A 22,887-nucleotide genomic window follows, 5' to 3' on the forward strand; every position below is an offset into this window, starting at 1 on the left:
ACTTAAAACTCCAAGATACTCTGACGCAGATCTTTGCATTAAGTCAATAATTTTATTCTAAGCATTTGTTCTTTTAGTCAGTGTTGGCCACTTTCTCGAAATAACAGAATGCTTATAATTCCACAGACCCTAACGTGATTTCAGACAACTGTAGGTCAACAATATAATCTAATACACTGGTAGGCAGCTAAAATATTTATGGTCAGGACTATGGTTAAACATCTGTGAATTAAAAAAAAAAAGAAGCAGAGGTGAGTGATACAGTACATTGAAAAAAGTTAGATATTGTCTTACAAATTAATAAAAATAAGTGAGCAAATGAGTAGATAAAAAAAAAGTTAATTGAACTTTTAGATATTATATACTTATTTTCTAATAACGAATGAAATGTAATCAATAGGAGAAATTTAAAAAAATGACCCATTCTTAAATCTGAAAATGAGCGTTTATAATAAAGAGTCAAATTGAATCGAATTTTCCCTACAAAAACAGAAATGTATTGCATGAAATATTAGGGGAATACAATACACTGAGGGGTTTCAACTACTTTATACACTTATCTTCTTCAAAGTGGAAAGCATAAGATACAACTGAAGGACAAATAGTTTAGATTTTTACTGAGCAGTGACATTTCCCACAATGAACTTGTTTAGGTTTGTGAGGATCACTGGATACCAACAACCAAATGCATAAAGGAAATAATGATTGTATGATTAAATTACAATTACAGACTATTTTGGTAAGTCTAGGGACATACCCTAACAAAAGTGAGAAAGGTGTAAAACTATTATTTTGCTGTAATAGAAGTATAAAGTAGGACCACATGTTACAAACACAAAAATGTTTTATTTTTATTAACACTTATTCAACAGTAGCAATAACACCCAGTACAAACCATTTTGAGTGTAAAAAAATATATATAGAAGAATAGCAACATCTAGTGGTAGTGCTTAAAATGGCACTTGTTTAAATGTGACCCAGTGTTTCTCAAGGACTTTGGTAAAGTTGGCTTCATAAAACCCCCTTAACTTAAAAAATAAAGGTTTAAACATGGGCTAAAACCAATCTTAACATTTCTGAGAAACACAGAGGGGTCTACTACGAAGCGTTGGACATAGTCAGGCTTTAACTAGAGTGAGCAGGCTTTTCAACCTCAGCTAAGAGATGACGAGTCTCATGAAGCCGGTTAGAGACTGATTCTGTAAAGCCAGTTTTGAGCTCAATCTGCACTCACAAGGAAAGGGGTGTGTGCTGTGTCATGTGACCAGTTTTATGCAAAGAAAGAAAGGGCCATCTGCTTAACAGCTGATCTTAAAATATTATTATAAGTGCTGCTGATAACAAACAAAATAGATCTCTGTAAATTGATTGTGAATGTAGATTGAGCAAAGTGGGGGTTTTCTCAGGCCACGAGAGAATGAATAGCGTGATCCCGGCAATGGAATATAAAACTTAACACACTCAAACTACAACACTGATCAATAATATATGCATAAAGACTATTGATTTAACCCATCTTAGCCAACGATCTAGCTTCGTAGTACATCCCTTTGGCATAAACATAGTGGAATTATAGCATTAAAATCTGTGGTATAGGCAGTGTACATTAAAAGGTGAACTTGGCTCATCTGTGGTCATATTTGGGAAGACAATATTCAGGGTTATGAGGCTGTTGTGAGTTTTGGCCCAGTGAAGGAGGGTTGGGGTACAGTGGTGGTCTTTGAGAAATGTCCAAAGGATAAAGCCCAGGAGAAGCTGCAAGATAAAAATAACAACACAATTACGATGCATTAACACAATCATACAAGACAGTATATCGAAATAAAAGGGATACAGGCAGAAGGGGTGTTCACAGAATCATATGAGTTTGTACAAGTGAGTGCATAAGTAAGTGTAATGCCTTTGAAGAAACTGTATTTCTGAGAGCAGTTTTTGCGCCTCATACTTTAATGTTATTAAGGCAGCACCATTTGGCTAAATTTATGGATAGTCTTCCCACTATGAGTAATGCCATAAGTGACAAAAAAGTATGTCTGGATATGTGTCTTGAACTTTACTATATGTTATTCACTCATCTAATTAATACTGGCAGTTAAAACAATACAATTTGTATATAATTTTACACTGTTTGCCTACAGCAGTACTTAAGTATTATTTTCTTTTCTATATGATATGGAGAATTCTTACCTGTACTTCTAACTTAATTGTATGTATAAATGATACTACACTGTGCAACATCACAGTGATTGTTTAGAAGTGACACCTGAAAAGAAGAAGAAGAAATGGCCATAGAGAACTCACTAGCTTCCTGGTACGATGGTGGTGGTGTAGTGGGTAATGGCGGGCCAATGTTAGGAGGTGACACAGGAGCAGAATAGTAGTTTGGTAAAGACAGCTGATATCCTTCAGGAGGCACTGGAGCAGGGACATATATAACGTTCACCCCATCTGAAAAACATACATTAGATTAGAGATGACAGATACATTTTAGATATGTATAATTTGAATATTGAGAATATCGCTTATCATCAAATAAAAACTTTAAATGTGTGTAATCTTCCAAATAAGAATTCAAATCTGCTCTTTTAGGTGTTGAGGTTTACATCTTCATTAACAATAAGTGCAACTACTGAGTTATTTACAGGCAAGTGCATTATCAATCATCCCTACATTAGAGATTAGATTAAAAATACATTTAAAGCTAAACTAACTAACTAAAATGGCAGCATAGTAGCTGACTAGCACTCTTGCCTCACAGCAAGATGGTCCAAGAGGACTGTGTGAGGGCTTTCTGTGTGGAGTTTGTATATTCTCCCCATGTCAGGGTGGATTTCCCCTATTAACACAAAACTTCTCTAGCCAAGGTGGTACCTGGAGCGTACCACTATGACATCCCAGAAGCATAGAATCAAATGCAGAGTCATAATTTCCCTACAGGAATCAAAAGAGTAAATGAACATAAAATGTGGCAATTGGTTTACTAGTGTGCGTTGTAGTGATAGTAATACTGATGGTAATGATGTGCGTAGAATTTAATTACTGCATCTCAATCACTGAAATATGGATTCAAGAACCTGAAAATGTCCCATAAATAATGACAAAGACATCTTTCCTACTTTGAGGTCGACGTCTCCGACACCTCTTGTGGCACCAGCAGCACAGAGACACACAGCCGCTGATGACTCCCACACACAAAACAATCTGGAAAATGGAGCCACAAACTGCACCAATCAAAGCGTAGTCTGACATGGTCATTGAGCCACTCCAACTGCAAGATGAGAATTAACAAAACATGTATTAGGGTCAAAAATTAAAAGGTAACCTTGTAATTATAGGGCTTCTAAGTTGTTACATCATAATTCTATTTCCGGGTCCAAGCCGCAGCCGTGCGGAATTTGACCCGACTGATATACATGTAAAAATGCTGTAGGGTTGTGTACCCCGCTGGTTTGAACAGATCAGAAACCAATTGGACTTGTAAGTCTGACGTCACATACGACTTCCGGGTCCAACAAAACATTAGTTCAAAATGACAGAACCAGTGAACATTGTCACCATCACCTCCTTTTTAGTGAGGTTCCAACTAGAGCATGGAAACCCGACGGAAGTCCGATGTGACCAGTCGGAACCCGATGGGTTCGGACGGTTTCGGACAAATATTTAGAACTTATGTTTGGGCTCTGGTTGGACTAGGACACATCAGCGCTTCAGCTGTTTTCTGTCTACAGTTAAACCTTTGAGACTCTTAATCAGAGCACTGCACTTCTAGTTTAGATACAAGTCAAAACTGTGTTAGTATAATTTATGAAATATCGCGCAAAACTTCAGATACATGATTTTTAAGATTAGAGATAAAGTCCACAGGAAGTAGAGTCGCTATCGCTAATCTGCAGCTTCACCTCAATCCGCGCACTGTGTGGATGTAAACAGATACACGTGGGGGACTACTTTCACCTTTTTACTTTTAAAAAAATTACGCAAACTGGATTAATAGAGTGGTTTTGTGGACTGGGGCCATTATTTGAGGAGGACAAAATAAATATGGATGAGACGCTGCAGCTTAAACTGACCACTTGACAGATGTGAGCAGGCTCGCCATTTTTATTGGTTTCAGATCTGTTCAAACAGCGGGGTACACAACACAGCAGCATTTTTACATGTAGATCAACCGGGGCTTTTATTGTGAAAGCCGCACGTGATTGGTCAAGATGTGTGGCGGCATATGCGTGTTCACTGAGCAGAACGGAAAAGAGAGGGGGTTACACACACACAGCGGTGAGCACACAAACGACACGTTTGTATAATTGAGATTTTTTTTTTAATCATTTTTTATACTTTATAATTCATTTTGTAGGTTCAAGGTTGAGTGTGTTCGGAAAATAAAGCCATATAAAGGAAAAACATATGACGTCACGTATGTTTTTACACAATAATAATTCATTTTCATTTACACACAGTTTTTCATTATTTTTGGTGATAAATTAATTTAAGAAGCAGAAAATCTGAGGAGCAATTTGGGAGCTGGGCTCTCCAAAAAGAGCCGAAATTTCAAATCCGACCTGAGCCTGACAAGCATTAAGATATTTATGTCCATACCCGACACAATTAAAATCACACTAGTTTCATAGGCCTACTAATGACACACGTAGGACACTGTTTGTGTGGCCTCTAACGCTTAGGTCCTCAACCCCTGGGCTGGGGACTGGTATTGGGCCGTGGGTCGTTTGGTACCAGGCTCCGAAAGCATGAACCCCCCTCCTATACACTGCGTGGAGAGTGACTTGAGGGCCATGTCTCTAAAGCAGAGCTAAAGCTTGATTCCGCACCAAATGCCAAACTCTAGTGCTGTCCCTCTGGTTTGAACGCAAACTTGGGTCCAAACCATAGACAGTAGCTTCAAACGAACTATTCGAATTGCATCATGGGAGGGGATACACATCTCCTCTGCCTGAAATGACGCACTATACGCCTTGGGCTTCTCCAGTGCAATAACAGCTTGTTCTCCAGATACTCCATCCATCCATCCATCAATTTTTTTCCGCTTATCCGGGGACGGTTCGCAGGGGCAGCAGTCTAAGCAGGGACTCCCAGACTTCCTTTATCCCAGACACATTCTCCAGCTCCTCTGGGGGGACCCCAAGGCGTTCCCAGGCCAGCTGAGAGACATAGTCCCTATTTGGTCTTCCCCGGGGCCTCCTTCCGGTGGGACATGCCCGGAACACCTCGCGAGGAAGGCGCCCAGGGGGCATCCAGAACAGGATGCCCGAGCCACCTCAGCTGGCTCCTCTCGAAATGGAGGATCAGCGGCTCTACTTCGAGCTCCCCCTATGTGACTGAGCTCCTCACCCTATCTCTAAGGGAGCGCCCAGCCACCCTGCGGCGAAAACTAATTTCGACCGCTTGTATCCACGATCTCGTCCTTTCGGGGCCAGCCATGACTCATTTTCGAATTATTTTGCCAACAATGGCCAATACAGAGAATGTAATATACAAAAATCAGAGCAAGTACCAGTGTGCGAACGTGTTGCTCCATAGTGAATCAAGATTGGCATACCTATGTTCCCTGGGCACAGATGACCTGGCAGTGAATGCGCCCGTGTCTTTACCACTGTTACCCGAACTCAGTGCTTCTTCTCCGGGCTGATGTGCGGTGAGTGAGGCTACACGCTGCTATTTTATGAGTTCATGATGATAACCTGAGATGAGGACGGCCCACGGTGTTAACGGGAAAACATCAGTACCTTTCATAATTGGAGGTATATTGATGTTTACCAGGGGAACAGGCCGATATGCCCAAGTCCGACCCGAGCCTGAATATAAGTTCTAAATATTTGTTTCCATGCTCTAGTTGGAACCTCACTAAAAAAAGGACATGATGGTGAAAATGTTCACTGGTTCTGACATTCTGAATTTTGATTGCTATTTTAATAGATCCATGGTTTGAACAATTGTTTTGTTGGAAGTTGTGGTGATGTCAAACTTACAAGCCGAATAGTTTAAAAAGGTTAAAGCAAAAACACCCAAAAACTTTGTATGTGGGCAGAGGCTACATTTTAAAGCCTATATCTACTATTATACTTCCTGTTTTACTTAGTTCAGGGGTGTCAAACATATGGCCCAGGGGCCGGATCCAGCCCTCCAAAACCTTTAATGTGGATCTCAGCTGATTTTCTACTAAAATATTTTAATTATATTTTCTATTAAAATATTGGTAATTTTCTGCGCCGCTTAGCATAGCAGCGTCTCCAGTGCCTCTGTGCGTGGCCCCTCCCACCAGAGCAGCACAAATGAAGACTTGTCTCTTTCCAAATGCTCTTAAAGGATGATCGTTTTGACTGTTGACCATGACACCCTCATCAGCAAAATGTCAAAAATGAGAAAAGTGGACGCCGAGTGCAGGATTTTCCAAGAAAAACGGACTTATTCCTGTTTGCATACAAGTTCATGTTAAAACATTGTGTTGAAATTGCATTTTTCTTAAAGTTTCAGGTTGTTCATAATATTATAATATTTTTTAAAAGAAAGAGTTCATGACTTCATCAATTTAAAAAGATTTCTGTAATAGCTTTGGGTTTCTCTGCACAAATATTTGAACTTGCTATTTTTGGGCTTTATATGCCATGAGTTTTCTGATCTGGCCCCTTTGGGATCAAAGCAGGTTGGATACGGCCCCCGGACCAAAATGAATTTGACATCCCTGACTTAGTTGATCACGACCTTTAAGTAGGCCTGATTAGTACAGCTGGAATACCAGGTGTCACAGTGCAGTGACTTAGCACCACTCTTGTGGACCACTAACTGTTTTTGTGTCCTTAGGCAAGACACTTCACCCATCTATCCCAGAATGAATGCGATTTCTAAGTGAGTGGTGTCATAGCAAGGGAAGACAGCAAAGATTAGCAGCCTCACTTTCATAGTCTACCCCTGGGCAGCTGTGGCTACAATAGTAATACCACCATCAAGTATAGAATGATGTATATATGAACACGTGTAAAGTAACTTATCATTATTATCAAGCTAAAGAATATAAATCTACAGCCGTCTAAACATAAGAAACCCAAGAAAACCATGAACCTAAGCAGGATGTCGACCATTTACGTCAGTTCTAGCTCTGGTCTCCCACTTGTGACGGTAATACATGCGTAATATGCAAACACTTCACATTACTCTAAATTAACTCTCAGTGTGCTGGGTACCACATTGTAGAGCAAGACAACGTTATAATATTAGATTACACATTGTACGGGAAGGCTTTTTCATATTCGTTTAGAGCTAAACATACGCATGTTTACCTTTTAGCGGTCTGTCAATTTGAAAGCGTTTATATTAACCTAGTCCTACATAAGTCTACTTTAACTTTACCAAATCTTATTGTGGCTCATTGTATAGTTTAAACTACTTACCAGTTCGTCGGATATTCTCAAGACCACGTTAAAGTTCGGGGGGACTTCCTGTAAATCTGCTGCTTTTACTTTCCCTTCTGTTGCGGTAAAAACGAGCCCTCTTCACAGTCAGACGAAGCTCCACCCCGGGCTGGTTCAGACACGTCCCGCCATGGAAGAGCTGGTTCTTTCAGACTAATCTTCACAATCTTATGCGGGCTATTGTTTTCTGTAGATCTCCTCCACCTCTCATCTCCACTCCCTGTACATGCCTTACAATTACAGTGTACGGCGCGTTTTTGGTGTTTTAATTTAAAAAACAAAAAACAAAAAAAAAAAAACTGATAGGCTAAATAATATTACTAGCAAGTTATATCACTTTTTTTTTCTTTAAAGAAAATTTCTAAAATAGCTGCATTTGACTTTAGCATTAACAATATAATGCATATGATAATAGAATAATTCGCTTAGCCAACTTAGCTAGTTCGTGAGATCCATGTGTGAAGTAGGCAATGTAAATAAAAGTCTTAAAGGTTCATTTAAAATAAGGCATTGCATTTAATAGTTTCGTTTAATACTGGACTAAAATGTAGTTTATTATTATTACCTGTATTTTCGTAATTTTGTAGTCCACCCCTCAGTAGCTTTGCCATGTGCGTCCTATTCGCATCTTAGCACTATATTAGCATCTTAGCACTATATAAACTTAATTAAATTTCCTTTGACAACATGAAGGGGGCGCAACAAAATCTGAAATTACTACTCATAAAAATTCACAGCCAATAAATAAAATTGCAATAACTTTATACATTTATCTTCTTCAGAATGGAAAACATTGAAAGATACAACAACCATGAAGGACATTTTGGATACTGGATACCAACAAGCAAATGCATATAGGAAACAATTATTGTATGATTCAATTAAAAATACATTTACAGACTATTTTGGTTAATATTGGGACATACTCTAACAAAAGTGACAAAGGTGTAAAACAATGATTTTGCTGGTATAGAAGTAAAAAATATTGATATGTTTTATTTACAGAGAAATTAAGGCAAGCAGCAGAATACTGAAGAGCTGTAACAAGCATAGTTGAGGTGACAGGTTTTTCAACAGGTGTGAATGATAAAAAAAATAACTCTTGTAAAACACAAACACGGCAAACAAAAGTTGAGAAATAGTCTGAAAAACATTTGTGGAAATCAGAATCGTGGTTTGAATAGTTTTGAATAAATAGCTTTACATAGATGGATCATTTCTGCAGTTTTTTTCAAGGTTAAAGCAAAAGTCTGAGGAAAACATCAATCACAAATACCACAAAATACCATAAACCAGTCAAAACTACTCAAATCAGGATTATAGAATGTTCTGAATTCAAGTCATATTAACTATTGTGATATATTATTTCTGCAATGTAGTCAATGCTATAACTGCATGTTTTGGTCAATGAAAAAGAAGGCACAGGTGTTTTGTTGCATTTTTGACTAAACAATCATGAATCAATCATGAAAAAGTTTTGAGTACAGCCTTGGTTGCGTTCATGTGATGATGTACAACTGGATTTTCTAAAATGCAACGTGAACAGATGGAGGGCATGAGACCTTTGTGGATCAAACACATGGTACTTTTAAGAAAAAATATCTAGGAAAATCTATCAGCACTGAACACCGCCTATTAACTTGTAACCAGTACTTGCTTATTAACAATAATCCTACTTGCCTCTGTCTCATTTACAGAATGATGTAATGTTATCTGAAACAACATTCTATTAGGACTTAAGCCCCTAGTTTAACATGGAGATGGAGGGCACGCAAGAACTTGTAGAATTTACCGTCTTTCATTGTCAATTATTCAGATATTTGAACAATATAATTCCTGAGCCTATGCATAAACAAATTAATCTGGCACAATGTTCAGTGTCTTTAGTTTTGTATTTCCAAGTAACATAAACCTCAAAATGTAATATTATTTCAACACACAGCTGTGGCATTAATCAGTAGATACAACTTTAAACCCCAAGATTAATACAGCAAATCTGTGGATCCAATTTCAATTTTTATTTTTTTATTTTTTCTAAATTGTGTCCCACTCAAGCTATATTGGTCCCTATCCTAGCTTTGATATTTTTAAACTTCTAAATATGAACGCAACCCCTAAACATAAAATGAACTTTGGTTTTATCATTCAACACTGCAGATGTGATAAACGATACATACAATGACAGTTTCTCACAACAGCTAAATAATAAAAACCTGAGCAAGTGGTAAAGAAGTATCCCATTTTTACCATTTTTAACAATTTGATAACTGACATCAGTGATGGTTTGACTGGTTGCATATTATTCAATCAACAATAACAAATCCCTTTTAAAACAATTTAGGCCAAAGCTTTGACTACAATCATTTTCTCTACAACTGAGGAACTTATAAATTATTTTCTATAGAATATACACATTTACATTTAAAATAAACAAAATTTGAATAATCAAAATTTTAAATGAACTATCTTTAGACTGTAATGTGAATATGGAATAGTTAAGGCCACATTTCAAAGTTGAACCACAGAAATTGAAGAGAACTCACAAGGAATGCAATACAGTAGAGCAGCATATTGGTCAATGTAAGTTTTGAAAGAAACAAAATATAAAACTAAACTCTTAAAATAGTGGTACTTAAAAATGGTCAGTATGAAGCAAGTTCTGTATAATCAGAAAATGAATTAGTTTCTTTTTACCGTATATCATAATAAACCTTTGAATTGGCTGTGTTTTTGATACAAAACACAAAAATACTACTAATCAATAAACCAATACAATGAATGGTTTATGGTACATATAGGTAGAGAACATATAGAAATACATTCAGTGCTACTTATTTGTACACATCTCGTTTAAAATATTTTCAGTGACTTTATGAAAAATTTAAATGGCCGAGCATATAAAACTTTCTTGTTTGGGAGTCCATGCAAAATGAATATATATATATTTTTTTTTTACTATACTATACACAATACATGTCAAAACTAATGGTTTATGGCACTTTGGGTGTCTTGTATTGTGAAACTGAATTTGTCATTTTTTTAAAGTAGATTGTAATGGTACTGGCTTATCACTGTAAATTAAAAATAAAACAAATATTTTTGAATAATTTATTTTTTTTGAATGGAAAATGACTTGATATAAACCAGTGGAGCAGTTTCCTTAGATGTTGTATACATTATCTAAGAGCCAGACAAGTTCTTTAGTTAAAGATTTAAAAGCTATTAGATTGTATTAAAAATACAATGTGAAATTAAACTAATCAATGAATGGTCAATTCACTGATAGTCAATTCTGCACAGAACCAAACTTTAGCTATGAATTATTTTAGGATTTATTTTCTAAAATACTGCTTAACAATGCATTAAATTTAATCAGAATTCAATGAAACTGGTGTATGGGCATGTTGCTTTGCATAGCTTTTGTTTCTTTTAAGTTCTCATGTCAACTTTTACCTGGACTAGACTTGTCATTGGCCTATGCAAAGTTACTTAAATCCTGCTTTGTCTGGGTTAACTCAACAAGCCTTTTTTATAATGGAGGTATTGAATGTCAAGTGTACAACAATGGTCCTTAGATAGTATACAACTAATAAAGTGTATATATATTTTTGTCTCTACTTGGGCTGAAAAGATTTCCATTTTCAGCTTCACATTACAGAGCCCCAACAGATCTCTACAGCCCCGCCTAGCTCTCATGTTCAGCTAGTAAAATCCCCATTAATTTTTCCCATAGATTTACATTTAGATTAATATACGTGAGCTACATAAAACCATCTTTAAGACCATCTAAGCTTGCTGGAGGCTAATCAACCAACACACTTTTTTTTTGTTATAAAGATATTTAGTTATATTTAATATTTTGTTCTGTTTTTAGGACTAGATATAAGTGATTCATGGCCATTACTTTGCACATAGCCGGTTAGCCTATGTTGTGCTTGTAAACTGTTTATATTTGCATTTTTAAAAAGGCAATGGGAAAAATAAAAACAGACAATTTACCAGAGCAAACTTCAAGGTGGCAGAGGTTGTTGAGCTTCAAACATCACAAAATATAACTAGTTTAACTGTGTTCCCAGATCTTGCATTGTAGCGATGAGCGGTTCTTTGTCTTCATTCACATTTTGTTGCCTACATAGTCAGGGTTGTAGGCTGGCTGGGATAAGAAGTCCATTTGTGGAGCATTGGGTTGAGGTTGCGGTGGGTGGGACGGAGAGGGGCCGGGGGGTTGGAGAGGGTACGGCGGCTGCCCTGGGGTGAAGGCTGCCTGGCTGTAGGGCATTGGGGCAGCTGGGTAAGAAGGACCAGCTGGAGAAAAACACAACAATGTCACTCAGAACAGAAAGACAAATGATGAATGAATGAGATATAAGTCTGTTAACTTGCTGAATCAGAATTATTTTTATTTCAATTGTCAGTGAACAGTAGGGCTGAACAATATTTAATTGAGATTTTTTGACAAGCACTGCGATTAATTTTTGCAATTTCTGTTTTAATAATAGAATTTTCCTCAATGTAAAGATTTTAAATGGGTCCAGGAGAAATGACAAAAACAACTGACAATACAAGACAAGTAATACAAGAACCACATTTCTGAACATGTTCAGAAATGCAGAATAGCAGAGATTTTGTGGTTTGTGAAGGATATTATGATAATTATGTTACGGCCCCAGGCCTTGGTTCTAATTTTTTTGGGTGATTTTTGCCAAGTTCTCTTGATTCCTGCTGCAGGAGCCCTGGTCCGTGATTGGTGGGCAGGTCGACGCCCACCTCACCTGCAGCCACCGCCCCCTATTTAAGGAGATTACCAGCACCTGTTCGGGGCTGCTGGCCTTGGTGGCCAGTCTGCCATTTTGTGTTCATATGTGTAGTTTAGTTTAGTTCTGTTTTGTGCCTTTTTTGATTTGGTCACTCGATTCTGTTTGTGGGTTTATGTGGTTTAATTTGGGGAACTTGTGTTTTAGTTTAGTGTGTGTCCCTACGTTTTACCACTAGTTTTTTTTGTAAGCCTGCGTGACCCCTTTTCTGGCACAAAACTCTGTTTATTCTGTTGTTCTGTTTCTTAGTTTAGGTTATTTTCTGTATATTTCAGTCTTTTGTTAATTTACCTTTACATTCCTGTTAATTAAACATTATTTAATTTATTCCATTTTACATCTTGGTTTTATTTTTGTTACTTCCCTCACCCCAAATGAGCTGGGTCGTAACAATTAAATTGCAGCCGTTGCAATTTGCCAACTGTGTCCAAATTGCAATTTTGATTTGATTGCGATTAATGTTGTAGCCCTAGTGAACAAAATGTATATACTAGAAACTACGAACAAACTAGGAACTCGAGGTGAGTATTTCAATTCTAGTTTTAGTTCCCGGTTTTAGTCTAGTAGTTCCTGTCTTTTACCGTTACAATTATTATTTTTAACTTTAGTTCTATATTATGGTTTAAATATGGAACAATTATAATTTTACACCAATTTGAGCTTAGTTGTTTTCAAGAAAAACTCCCGCACACTGTCTCACTCCTGGTTTTCTTTTATTGATACAACGTTATTGATACGTTTCGACCTTGCTCAGGTACCTAAGTTCGCAGGGACCAAAACATCGTATCAATAAAAGAAAACCAGGAGTGTGACAGTCTGAGGGAGTTTCTCTTCACAGCTAAATGCCTCTCCTCCAACGCACCTGTCGCCCAGTCAGATGTGCAGAGTCAACACAGAAATGAACACCAATTTGAGCTCACATTATATGAGCACTTCTTCATATTAGTTAAAGATCTAACATAGCTCTACATTATAAACAGATTTCTACTGTGCCTATCCTTTGCACAAGCCACTGTAATTGAATTTGCCTGTCAAACAAAATTACCCACCAACATAGACAGGACATTGAATCTGATTATTCTAGTTAGTACATTGCCTCCTGTACTCACTTGCTTCCTGATAGGTAGGCGGAGGTCCAGGGACGTAGGGAGCTCCCTGGTAGGGCATCGGCTGTGCCCCATACCCGGGCTGGACGGGTATAGGCTGGTAGGGTGCATACTGGGCCGCTTGATAGGGCTGTGGGGTCGCTGCGGGCTGCTGGGGGTAGCTCTGCGGGGTGGAGCTGATGACTGTGGTGTGAGTGGTGGTGGCAACCACAGCTGCGACAAACAAAGAGGAAAACAACATTAGAAACAAGAAATGTAACTTAAGACAGCGAAGAGAGGAGATTGTAACTCCCAAATGACACCCACAAGTGATACTGGGCGCGGTTATGTGCAAGCTCAATATCTGATTGTTAACACATTTTTGGTAAATGGTAAATGTTTTATATGCTGCTTTTCCACTTTCAAGACACTCTACTTTACATCAAGGAACCGCTCACCAACTCACACACACATTCATACACCAGTGTACGCAGACACTCGGGCCAAAGTGGGTTAAGTGTCTTTCCCAAGGACACAACAACAGCATTCATCTGTGGGAGCTAGAATCACACCACCAACCTGTGGGTCAGTGGATGTGACCATTCAACCAATGATGTTTATGTCAAGAGTGGGATTTGAACTCTATCAACTTTGCTAGGTTATCATAAGACTACTAAAACGGCAAAATCATTCTGATATATTCTGCTTAATCATGGTCCCACTGATCATTCACATCAGATTTTGTGGTTTGTATGTCATCTAATAATTTGAAAGATCCAGAAATCAGATTATAATCAGTTTTTGGTGTGCACGTAAATGTAGGCACTGTTATGTTATGTCAGGCTTAGTAAGCTTGAAGTTCTACTTCCAGATCTTTGTTGTTAATAGTGTCATTAATAGCATCAGTGACAGTGCCTCCACAGTCACTGGCTATTACATGTACAATGTGACAAAGACAAAAATGAATGGAAACATGTTCACGATTGAAAGAGTTAATTGTTTTTTGTCTTCCAAATACAACAGTTACTCTAAAAATCCATTGATTAACTGGCACATATCACCAGGTGCTTTTGGTGATCAGATTTCTTTTGTGGATGTAAACACACACAAATAAATCAGATTTAGTTATTGGGTTATCTGATTATTCTAGTCATCTGATTTTTTTTTTCTAGCTGTGTGAATGTGCCCTGTGTTTAAGATGTTAGTGTAGCAATTAGCCACAGTCTCCATCTTCTCCCCCTGGCACTGAGATGATAACCAGTGTAGAGGGTGTGCAAATTATATTACAATATTCTAGTGATATCTTGACCCATATAACAGTATTATATATGATACAGCACAGCCCTACCCACACAGCCTGCTCAGATTTTATGTTAAGTTAACCCTCAACTACATGTGACAAGTGCAACAGACAAGAGACAAACAGCTTGTCTTGTGCTATTCCAAGACAGTTTAGATGTCTTGGAATAGCACAATTATTCAATCAGCCTAAATAAAACTATATAAGTCATAGTAGTAAAAATATTTTTAAAATGCAATCACTGACATTTTATAAATAGAATGTGTTAAACTGGTAGTAGAAAATATTATGACTTACTATATCACATGTTAATATAATTGCAAAGTAATTCTTAGTTTTCACTTAGTACTGGATTTTTACAACTAGTTAAAGGCCACATAAATCAGAACATGTTATTTGTTCTGATAACTAAACCTGTGAACCTGTGGTTTATCTTTAGCTGATCTTTAAGATTAAGGAAGTTAAAGCTACAAAACACATTGCAGACTAGTGCCTTTTCATTTTGTGCAAGACATACACAGGATATCCAGTTTTACAGCACAAACATTTAAGCTTGTTCGACTGCATTGTTCCTTTCTAATAAAGGCAAAATACTCCATTGCAATTGTACTTCAGTTATTAACCATATTCAGAATATTAAATTTGACTTTTAACTGCCAAATATTTCCTACTAGTTTATTTAAAAAAAAAAAAAAGATCACAAGATTATCTGCCATTTGTGTATATGTGTCCACATGAAATTACTGAATATATATGCACAGGCTGCTATTCTAAGCTTATAAAAACATTTTGATTCAGGTCAAATCATAAATTCAAGAACAATCTGAAGAACACAAATGAAATAGTCATATTTTATATTCCTTAGAAGTAAAAGTATTTCTTTACCAGTTTTCAAGATTTTAAGAATATTTTGTTCAAAACTGTCCCGAGTGAAACAATGTGCTATGTTATGCAAGTCCACTGCAATTTTTACATTTAAACAGATCTTTATGTCAGGGCAAATTATGTGACATTATTAGTAAAGTTAATTGATACAAATATTGTATCGCTAATCATCCAATATATTTGATTGATGTTGATGTAATTTCAACACTGTGGCTTGACACTGAAGGATATCCCTCTCTGATGGGCGTGTTTCTCTGTGTCTGTTTCATTTCCAAATACATGTGCTGCTTTGGGGTCTCAAGGAGGTTGAGGCAATATGGCAGCTTCCTGTCAGTAACGTTCAGTTGTGTGTGTGTGTTTTTTCTTTAAAGTGGTGGAAGCAGTGAGTCACAAATGGGTGGAGTTTGGACATTCTTGGACACAATCCCAAAATGAAGAGCTTCCAATCTGCTGCATACTTTTAGTGTTGTGAACTGTCACAAAGTACGAGACAAAGGCCAATTTCAGAACATGGGAGAGTACCGATTGCTGTGGTTCTAGCAATGCAATACTTTATAGTTCTTGTTGGCCAGTAGACCTTAGGTAGCAAATTATGTGTACTAAATCACAAACCCTTAAAAATACTAAAGGTCACTGAATACAGCCATGACAGTCTTTATAGCCATGACTTTCTTTATAGCAAAATTCTCAGTCTTGTGATAGAGCAGTCCTGCCATCTCCATGCTGATACACAAATCATGAGACTCGGCACAGACAGAACACATATAAGAAATTAGACAAATAGTCAATTTAAAAACTGAAAACATTTGATATCAATATCACATGTAGTTTTAGAACTTACCAAAATGGGGACAAAAATAAGGACAAAAATTGACAAAATTATGCAAATACAACAACTGGAGAAAACTCCACCACAAGGAGCTCATGTACCGCACTTTGTTATTTTTTTACTTTTTCAGCTGTTCTAAAGCCGTACATACTTAGACTTAGACAATACACCTGAAAATGAATACCTGTGGATATTAACAATGTGCCAAAAGGTTTGTGAGCTACGAGTTAGACTTAGTTTTACTTTTAATAATTTTGAGTACGTTATATTCACAGAAAACAACATACTAACATGTTTTATGTTTCACTTTTTTGATGCTCTGAGTCAGTCCCCCCGCACTATCACAACACAATCAGCGTGGATCCCACTTATGAAACTACTGCACATGCATCAGGTTTGTGATACTGTAGTGTACACTTTTGTCTCATGCTTTTGTGTAATTTATAAAGAATTATCATGACATAGGCTTGTGGGCTCAGCATTGGACAGAATCTTACAGCTGACTATAAGGGGGGATCGAATAGGGCCCAGAAGAGATCACGAAATTACTGAGACATGTATAGATGACCTCTAATTGCTCTTCAGGCATGTTTTCGACGAGGGAACAATGATGCTAAAAAAGCTCTAAAAAAACTAGTTGCTTTATACCTTCCTCCTTATGTGAATATAACACAATAAGAACAGCAGGCTGAGCAACTAATTCAAGTCAAGACACAGGCGTCAAATGATGAGCCTCCTGAGTTTAGAGTTACAATTTCCACTTTATTTTGAACTGTGCGTCATGAGGTGTAAAGGCCTACTCTATCTCCAAATGAGGGCTAATGAGGGGTTAGGTACCAGAAAAAACTCCAAGTGTGGTGATTTTGAAATGAACACCTGCTACTTTGTCTGCTGAAGGAATACATTTAAGTGCATGTTTTTTCTTATTACTTGGTTTGGTTGGATAGGATCTGTGGTAAATGTTAGTACATCCGTTTGTGGAAAAAAGTTTTGAAGAACAGTAGACAGGAAGTGGCAGTGAGTACAAAAGAATATATCTACCTATGTCATCAACACTGCATTTTATGTGCAAGGAAGACAAAAGGTGTTTATCACATATTAACACATATCAGCTATGAGTTTTTTTGTGAAATGAGGAGTCTGACCTATCCTTTCATAGGTACCTATATGTAAATAATAATAGGAAGAAGGAAGAAGCAATGAACAGTGAGCTATTTTTGCATAAGGGTTTGGCTCGTTCTGCTTTGGTATGTGTTATATCATGATATTAACTTTAGGAATAACAATAGGTCTTATAAACTATAGTCCAGAAGGTAAGTATATGAGAAGCATCCTAAATTAAACTGCATGAAGGTGGCAAACGCTCCACCAAAAATTATACATAGTGCACCTTTATTTGCACTATTATTTTATTATTCATAAATCAAATTATAATCCCATAATATATGTGTTTAATCTCCCGGGAAAATGTACACGTTTTTAATATGACCCTTGTTTTTGTCACAATATAAAAGTATTAAAAATGTAAAATAAAATAATATAAAATATAAAAATGTACATATATAAATACTCACGCCGTGGTCTGCGACAGGCCTTGTACAGACAGCAGCAGGGGCAGACGCAGCAGAGGATGAAGATCAGAGAAATGAAGACGAAGGCTCCAATCCCCAGTACCATTGGGACTACACTCCCACCACTATGAATAAATGTACTGTGAAAACATGAAAGCAGGGCATTAAGGCTGAGAACTTTTCAGTTTTTGGAGGGCACCTGACCACTAGAGAGGATTGTCATATGCAAGCAATTTGCTGTGTTCTGTGTGCTGCCCATGCCTCCCCTCTGCTTTGTCTATATGTGAAGTTGCTGTGGGTAAAGCTGTTTAAATTAATTAGTAAGTAATGATGAAAACCACTACTCATACTAATTTTTTCTGCTGTTGTGGGCAACTTGCTGCACCTTCAGTCTCTCACAGGATGATACAACTTCCTGCCATTTTTCTACTTTACACAATATCAGTAACAGCAGGATTTTCACATGTTTTGATATACCGCTGAAGAAAATATACAGTAGGCAAGAAACAAATTTATGCAACTCAAACAATAACACTAAAGTAGAATTATCCTAATTTTTTTTCCTAAATGTATAATATGGTTGAAAAACACAAACTGCTCTAAATAAATAGTAGTAGTTAGCTTGTATCTATATCATAGAAGTTTGTTATTCAAGCGCAAATCTAATTGTAGAACAGAAAAATAACTGTTTTCAAGAAAATCTCCCGCACACTGTCTTACTCCTGTTTTTCTTTTATTGGTTCAAAGTTTCGGTCCCAGACCTTCCTCAGATACCTGAAGAAGGCCCGAGGAACCGAAATGCTTGAAAACAGCTAAATGCCTCTGCTCCAATGCACCTGTCGCCCAGTCAGGTGTGCAGAGTCTACAGAGAAATGAGAACAGAAAAATAACAACAAGTTCTCCACCAGTACAAAGAAAAAGTACCCATCAAAAATGCTGACCCCTAAATATTATTGTTCCATCTATTACTTACTGAGTCGTTATAGTAATAATCCTGACAGAGCTAGTACTAACTTTTCTATCTCCATGAAGATGAGCATGTAATGCCACTAGGTCAACTTTACAAGTCAGATCTGTGGAGAGGAGACCCCTCTCAGGTGTATTTCATTGTCTTTTTGATTAATAAAAACACCTGTATTTGAATAGATGCAAGATAGATTTGTAAAATGTTATACTGTGGAACACTGCAGACCTCCATGTGTCCATGGGGACAAGCAAGTAACAAACCCTTTACCAAAAAACCTACAGACTGATACTTTGCAGTTGATGTCATCAACATTCCCTGTTAGTGTGATGCTAACAGTAGGCTCTGCTCTGTCTGAGGCTTTATTCAACTTTAATCTGTGTTTTATTTTAACACAATCTGACCAGAATTAACTGATTACCTGGAGCAGGTGAGCTGGTTTCTGCTGTTTAACAACTCGGTCACACATAACATTATAGTCACAAGCTAGCTAGCATTATCCACACCATTTTTGTTGAAATCAGACCCCTTAACCGGATCATAGATTGATTGCTCGTATTGATCACAGGCTCAAGAAAATGTGTTTTAAATGTGTTTAGATCTTTTTTTCCTGACATTTCAGACAGTCTTAAAACTTTTTGGCAGTGTTTGCTCATGTGTGCATTATGTCCCCATGGTAACTCCTAAACATTCCACTATGTAGATACATGTAGAACACCTCCAGCATGATGTCACCACAAAGTATCAATAGCAGTTAAGTCTAGATTAAAATATTGCATTAGTAATGCTATGACATTGTGGTTAATAAATATATGTATACAACATATTAAAGTTTAAACATACCAGTCATCTTGTCTTTTTTCTGACAGCCTCCAAATGTTATCCTGACAGCAGTATCTGTTAAAGCAGGTGCCACAGCAGAATTGAAAACCGCACAGCTGCCGACTGTGGTATACTCCAGATATGTCCGTGTAACTCTCACAGTCATCATCAAAAAGTGCTGAAAAATAGAGATATTTAGATTTATCACTGTATTTCATATGCTATTCACAGGCTTCCTGTTATATGAAAAAAAAGAAAATACTTTTTCCCCATTCAAAAGATATAATATTTTGTCAAATTTAAATAGTGAATCACTATGGCAGAAGTCTTTCTATCATTCTGAAACCAACAGATATATTTCTACATTATTACATACTAGTGGTTCTAATGACTTTTTTTAAAAAACACAGATAAATCACCATGTTACATTTTATTATTTTGAAAATGCTATATTCACCAAAAACAAGTTTCAATTTTGTTTTTAATGCTCTTAGTCTCCCCTTGCTTCCCTCATGAAGTCACTCCTCCTATCATAACACAATTGGCTACACAATGCATCAGGTGTGTATCATGCTTCTGTTCTGTATATTTATGGAGAATTGTCGTATGGGAGCATGGATGATGTAGGCTTGTGGGCTGAGCATTGCACAGAATCTTACAGCTAACCATAAGGAGGGTTTGTATAGAGAGATCACTAAAATACTCAAACATGCATGGATGACATCTAAAACCTCTTCAAGCATGTTTTTGATGAAGGGACATTATGACATAGGAAGCAAAAAAAAGGAGATTTTGTATAATACCACTCTGTAAGGACTCTAGTTAACTAAAGAAATTCTTGACTGACTACAGACATGTCCTGTGCACCAATTAATTCAGGGCCATGGCATTGCAGCAGGTAAAAAAATCGCAACTATACAAACAACTTTACAGACAAGCAAGGCTATTAGTAAAATTTATCTTTATAAGTCATAAGGTCAAACTGCCACTTCCAAAATTCCAACTAACTCACTCCATGCTAACTAAAAAACTTGATTAATGGACAAAAAACTCGGAAAAAAAATACATTTCACTAAAGCCCACTTTCATTTGCACTGATCAAATCTATTTAACAATGTTTTTGTTCATTTAGTTTGACCACAATGTCCTTCAAAGCTTTGATAACACATCAAATACAACAGCTATTTGAAACTAGATTAGAAGTATGATTAGAATTATTTTTGTTGTTTTAATATAATGTATACATTCATTAAACATGTTGGAATATCTATCAACTTTTATGAAATAGAATAAAAAAGGCATGACTTCTAAAATGTATTTCTATGTCTTACTTATATTTTTTGAAATTACTTGGGGATTGTCTCGTGTCATTAGCAATTTAGGCATGACCCTGCATGAATCATGAGACTATTACTTCATGGATGTAGGCAGGAAAGAGTCTGACACAATATGAGTACGATACAACAGGATCCTGAAATCAGTTAGTAGTATTGTGTTTATTTTATGTTTATATCACTGTGCAATGGAAAATTAGTATGTTACTGCATAATAGTGCAATAAACGACAGACAATATATGAAGTCAAGGATGTTATATTCGCGTTTTAACCACGTAGCTGTAGACGTGATGTTGTAATTTTGGAAGACCACATGACTTTCAACTAAAAATATGTTGAATTTACAGTGAAGGGACCTGATGTTATGGTTTAACTAATGTATGATGACACTATATTGACTTTTGACTAGTGATAACAAAAAGAAAAAAAAAAAAAAAAAAAAATGCCTGGATAGAAATAAAGTATCATGGCATCCTTAGAAATAATACATTTGTCCAGTTTGCTTGTCTACCAGTGTTGCAGCATAGACAGAAAGCATTTTGTATTTTAAAATTTTTAGTTTCGATTCGGTTAAAATGAAACATAAAGATAAACGCTATTAAGATGCCATAGTTAGCTTCTGCGACATCGCCCATTAACACAACACATTTCACCCACAACGTGCAGAAAGTAATCAAAAAACAACCATTAGAGACAACTGATCAAAACTAAATACGTCATTAATGTCAGAAAAAATATACATACCAAATATACAGGGGGTAAAAACGACAACTAAAGCCAGCACAACAAAGCTAGACAAGGCAGACGCCATGGTTGCTTGAGTACGCTGGAGTGGAGGAGGAGTAGGAGGTCCTCTTGGTCTCACCAACGGGAATGGGTGGGCTCTCGAAGATCGTATGTGGAAAGATCGTCTTTACACACTATGGCTCACGTGGTTACATTTCCGCTTTCTGATCTCACGAATCACGTTACTTTATTTATTTATTTATTGTTTGCTTTTGTCACCCCCTGCTGATAATTGAAATAAATAAACATGCAATAAGTAACACTAATAAATAATACAATAAACAAGCATATAAAATAGATATAAATAAATAAACATGAAATAATCTTCAACCACTTTTTAAATACAGTCAATATTAAAGGTTTGTGCAATGGGTATGCCACATGAAATCAATTGACATCCTACTATATAGGTTACTATAGATTGTATATAGATGAGATTTTATATTTTTAGTGCTTATTTTTATATTTTATTTTGACTTGTACAAATACATTTATATAATTATGCCTTATTTGACACCTGTCTCTTGCTATCTTTTTTTGCTACTTACTTAGAATTTATTATTACCATTTATATTTTTTACTCATTGTTATTATATTATATTGTGATGGGAGCTACTGTGTCCAAATATTTTCCCTTGTGGATCAATAAAGGTTATCTAAGTCTAAGTCTAACTAACATTACATGGTCTATTATTTTTCTATATATCACATGTTTCTTGAGGACATTACATTGGCCAACATTCATTTGCTGGAGACTGAGCCTAACCATAATTACCACTAACGTTAACCGAAGAACGTTACCTCCACCCAGGATTGACAAAATCACGCGTGAGTGAGTATGTACATAAGTTATTTTAGTCCCCACAATGTAGTTTCACTTTCTGAAAACACACACAGAGGCCTACATTAGCTTTTTTCATTTAGTAAACCCTACCACACTTTAAATTATTTGTAGATGTGCATTTGAAGTGAGAGTGGATTAGATTATAATAGGCCTAACTCATTTAAAAGCAGTTCACAAAAAAACAGAATGAAGAGTAACTGCTTGTCTATGCATGTTAAATGTCAGCCC

General features: G+C 36.6%; 2 protein-coding genes across 2 annotated transcripts; both read right to left on the reverse strand.

Annotated features, from left to right (window-relative positions):
- Positions 1–826: 826 nt before the first annotated feature.
- Positions 827–7,563, reverse strand: LOC110168433 (protein shisa-5-like). The gene is made up of 4 exons (XM_020933873.2): positions 7,404–7,563; positions 3,117–3,268; positions 2,302–2,448; positions 827–1,755 (listed from the first exon to the last, which is right to left on the reverse strand). The coding sequence occupies exons 2-4, from the start codon at positions 3,253–3,255 to the stop codon at positions 1,625–1,627; spliced, it is 417 nt and encodes a 138-aa protein (XP_020789532.1). The 5' UTR covers positions 3,256–3,268; positions 7,404–7,563; the 3' UTR covers positions 827–1,624.
- A 606-nt stretch (positions 7,564–8,169) lies between these two features.
- On the reverse strand, positions 8,170–21,931 carry LOC110168440 (protein shisa-5-like). Its single transcript, XM_020933880.2, has 5 exons — positions 21,774–21,931; positions 19,716–19,872; positions 17,912–18,048; positions 13,348–13,557; positions 8,170–11,729 (listed from the first exon to the last, which is right to left on the reverse strand). Exons 1-5 carry the CDS (start codon positions 21,838–21,840, stop codon positions 11,539–11,541), a joined length of 762 nt encoding a protein of 253 aa, XP_020789539.2. The 5' UTR covers positions 21,841–21,931; the 3' UTR covers positions 8,170–11,538.
- Positions 21,932–22,887: the final 956 nt, after the last annotated feature.

Source organism: Boleophthalmus pectinirostris, unplaced genomic scaffold (genome assembly GCF_026225935.1).
Source record: "Boleophthalmus pectinirostris isolate CB_2022bp ecotype Guang Dong unplaced genomic scaffold, ASM2622593v1 HiC_scaffold_3, whole genome shotgun sequence".
NCBI classification, from domain to species: Eukaryota; Metazoa; Chordata; class Actinopteri; order Gobiiformes; family Gobiidae; genus Boleophthalmus; species Boleophthalmus pectinirostris.

Coding starts and splice junctions, on each gene's coding strand:
- LOC110168440 (XM_020933880.2), bottom strand. CDS start 21,840: ATGGCGTCTGCCTTGTCTAGCTTTGTTGTGCTGGCTTTAGTTGTCGTT. Junction 19,873..21,773: donor TTTTACCCCCTGTATATTTG/GTATGTATATTT, acceptor TCTATTTTTCAG/CACTTTTTGATGATGACTGT. Junction 13,558..17,911: donor GGCCTGTCGCAGACCACGGC/GTGAGTATTTAT, acceptor TGTTTGTCGCAG/CTGTGGTTGCCACCACCACT.
- LOC110168433 (XM_020933873.2), bottom strand. CDS start 3,255: ATGACCATGTCAGACTACGCTTTGATTGGTGCAGTTTGTGGCTCCATT. Junction 2,449..3,116: donor TCGGAGACGTCGACCTCAAA/GTAGGAAAGATG, acceptor TATGTTTTTCAG/ATGGGGTGAACGTTATATAT. Junction 1,756..2,301: donor ACCATCGTACCAGGAAGCTA/GTGAGTTCTCTA, acceptor TTTATCTTGCAG/CTTCTCCTGGGCTTTATCCT.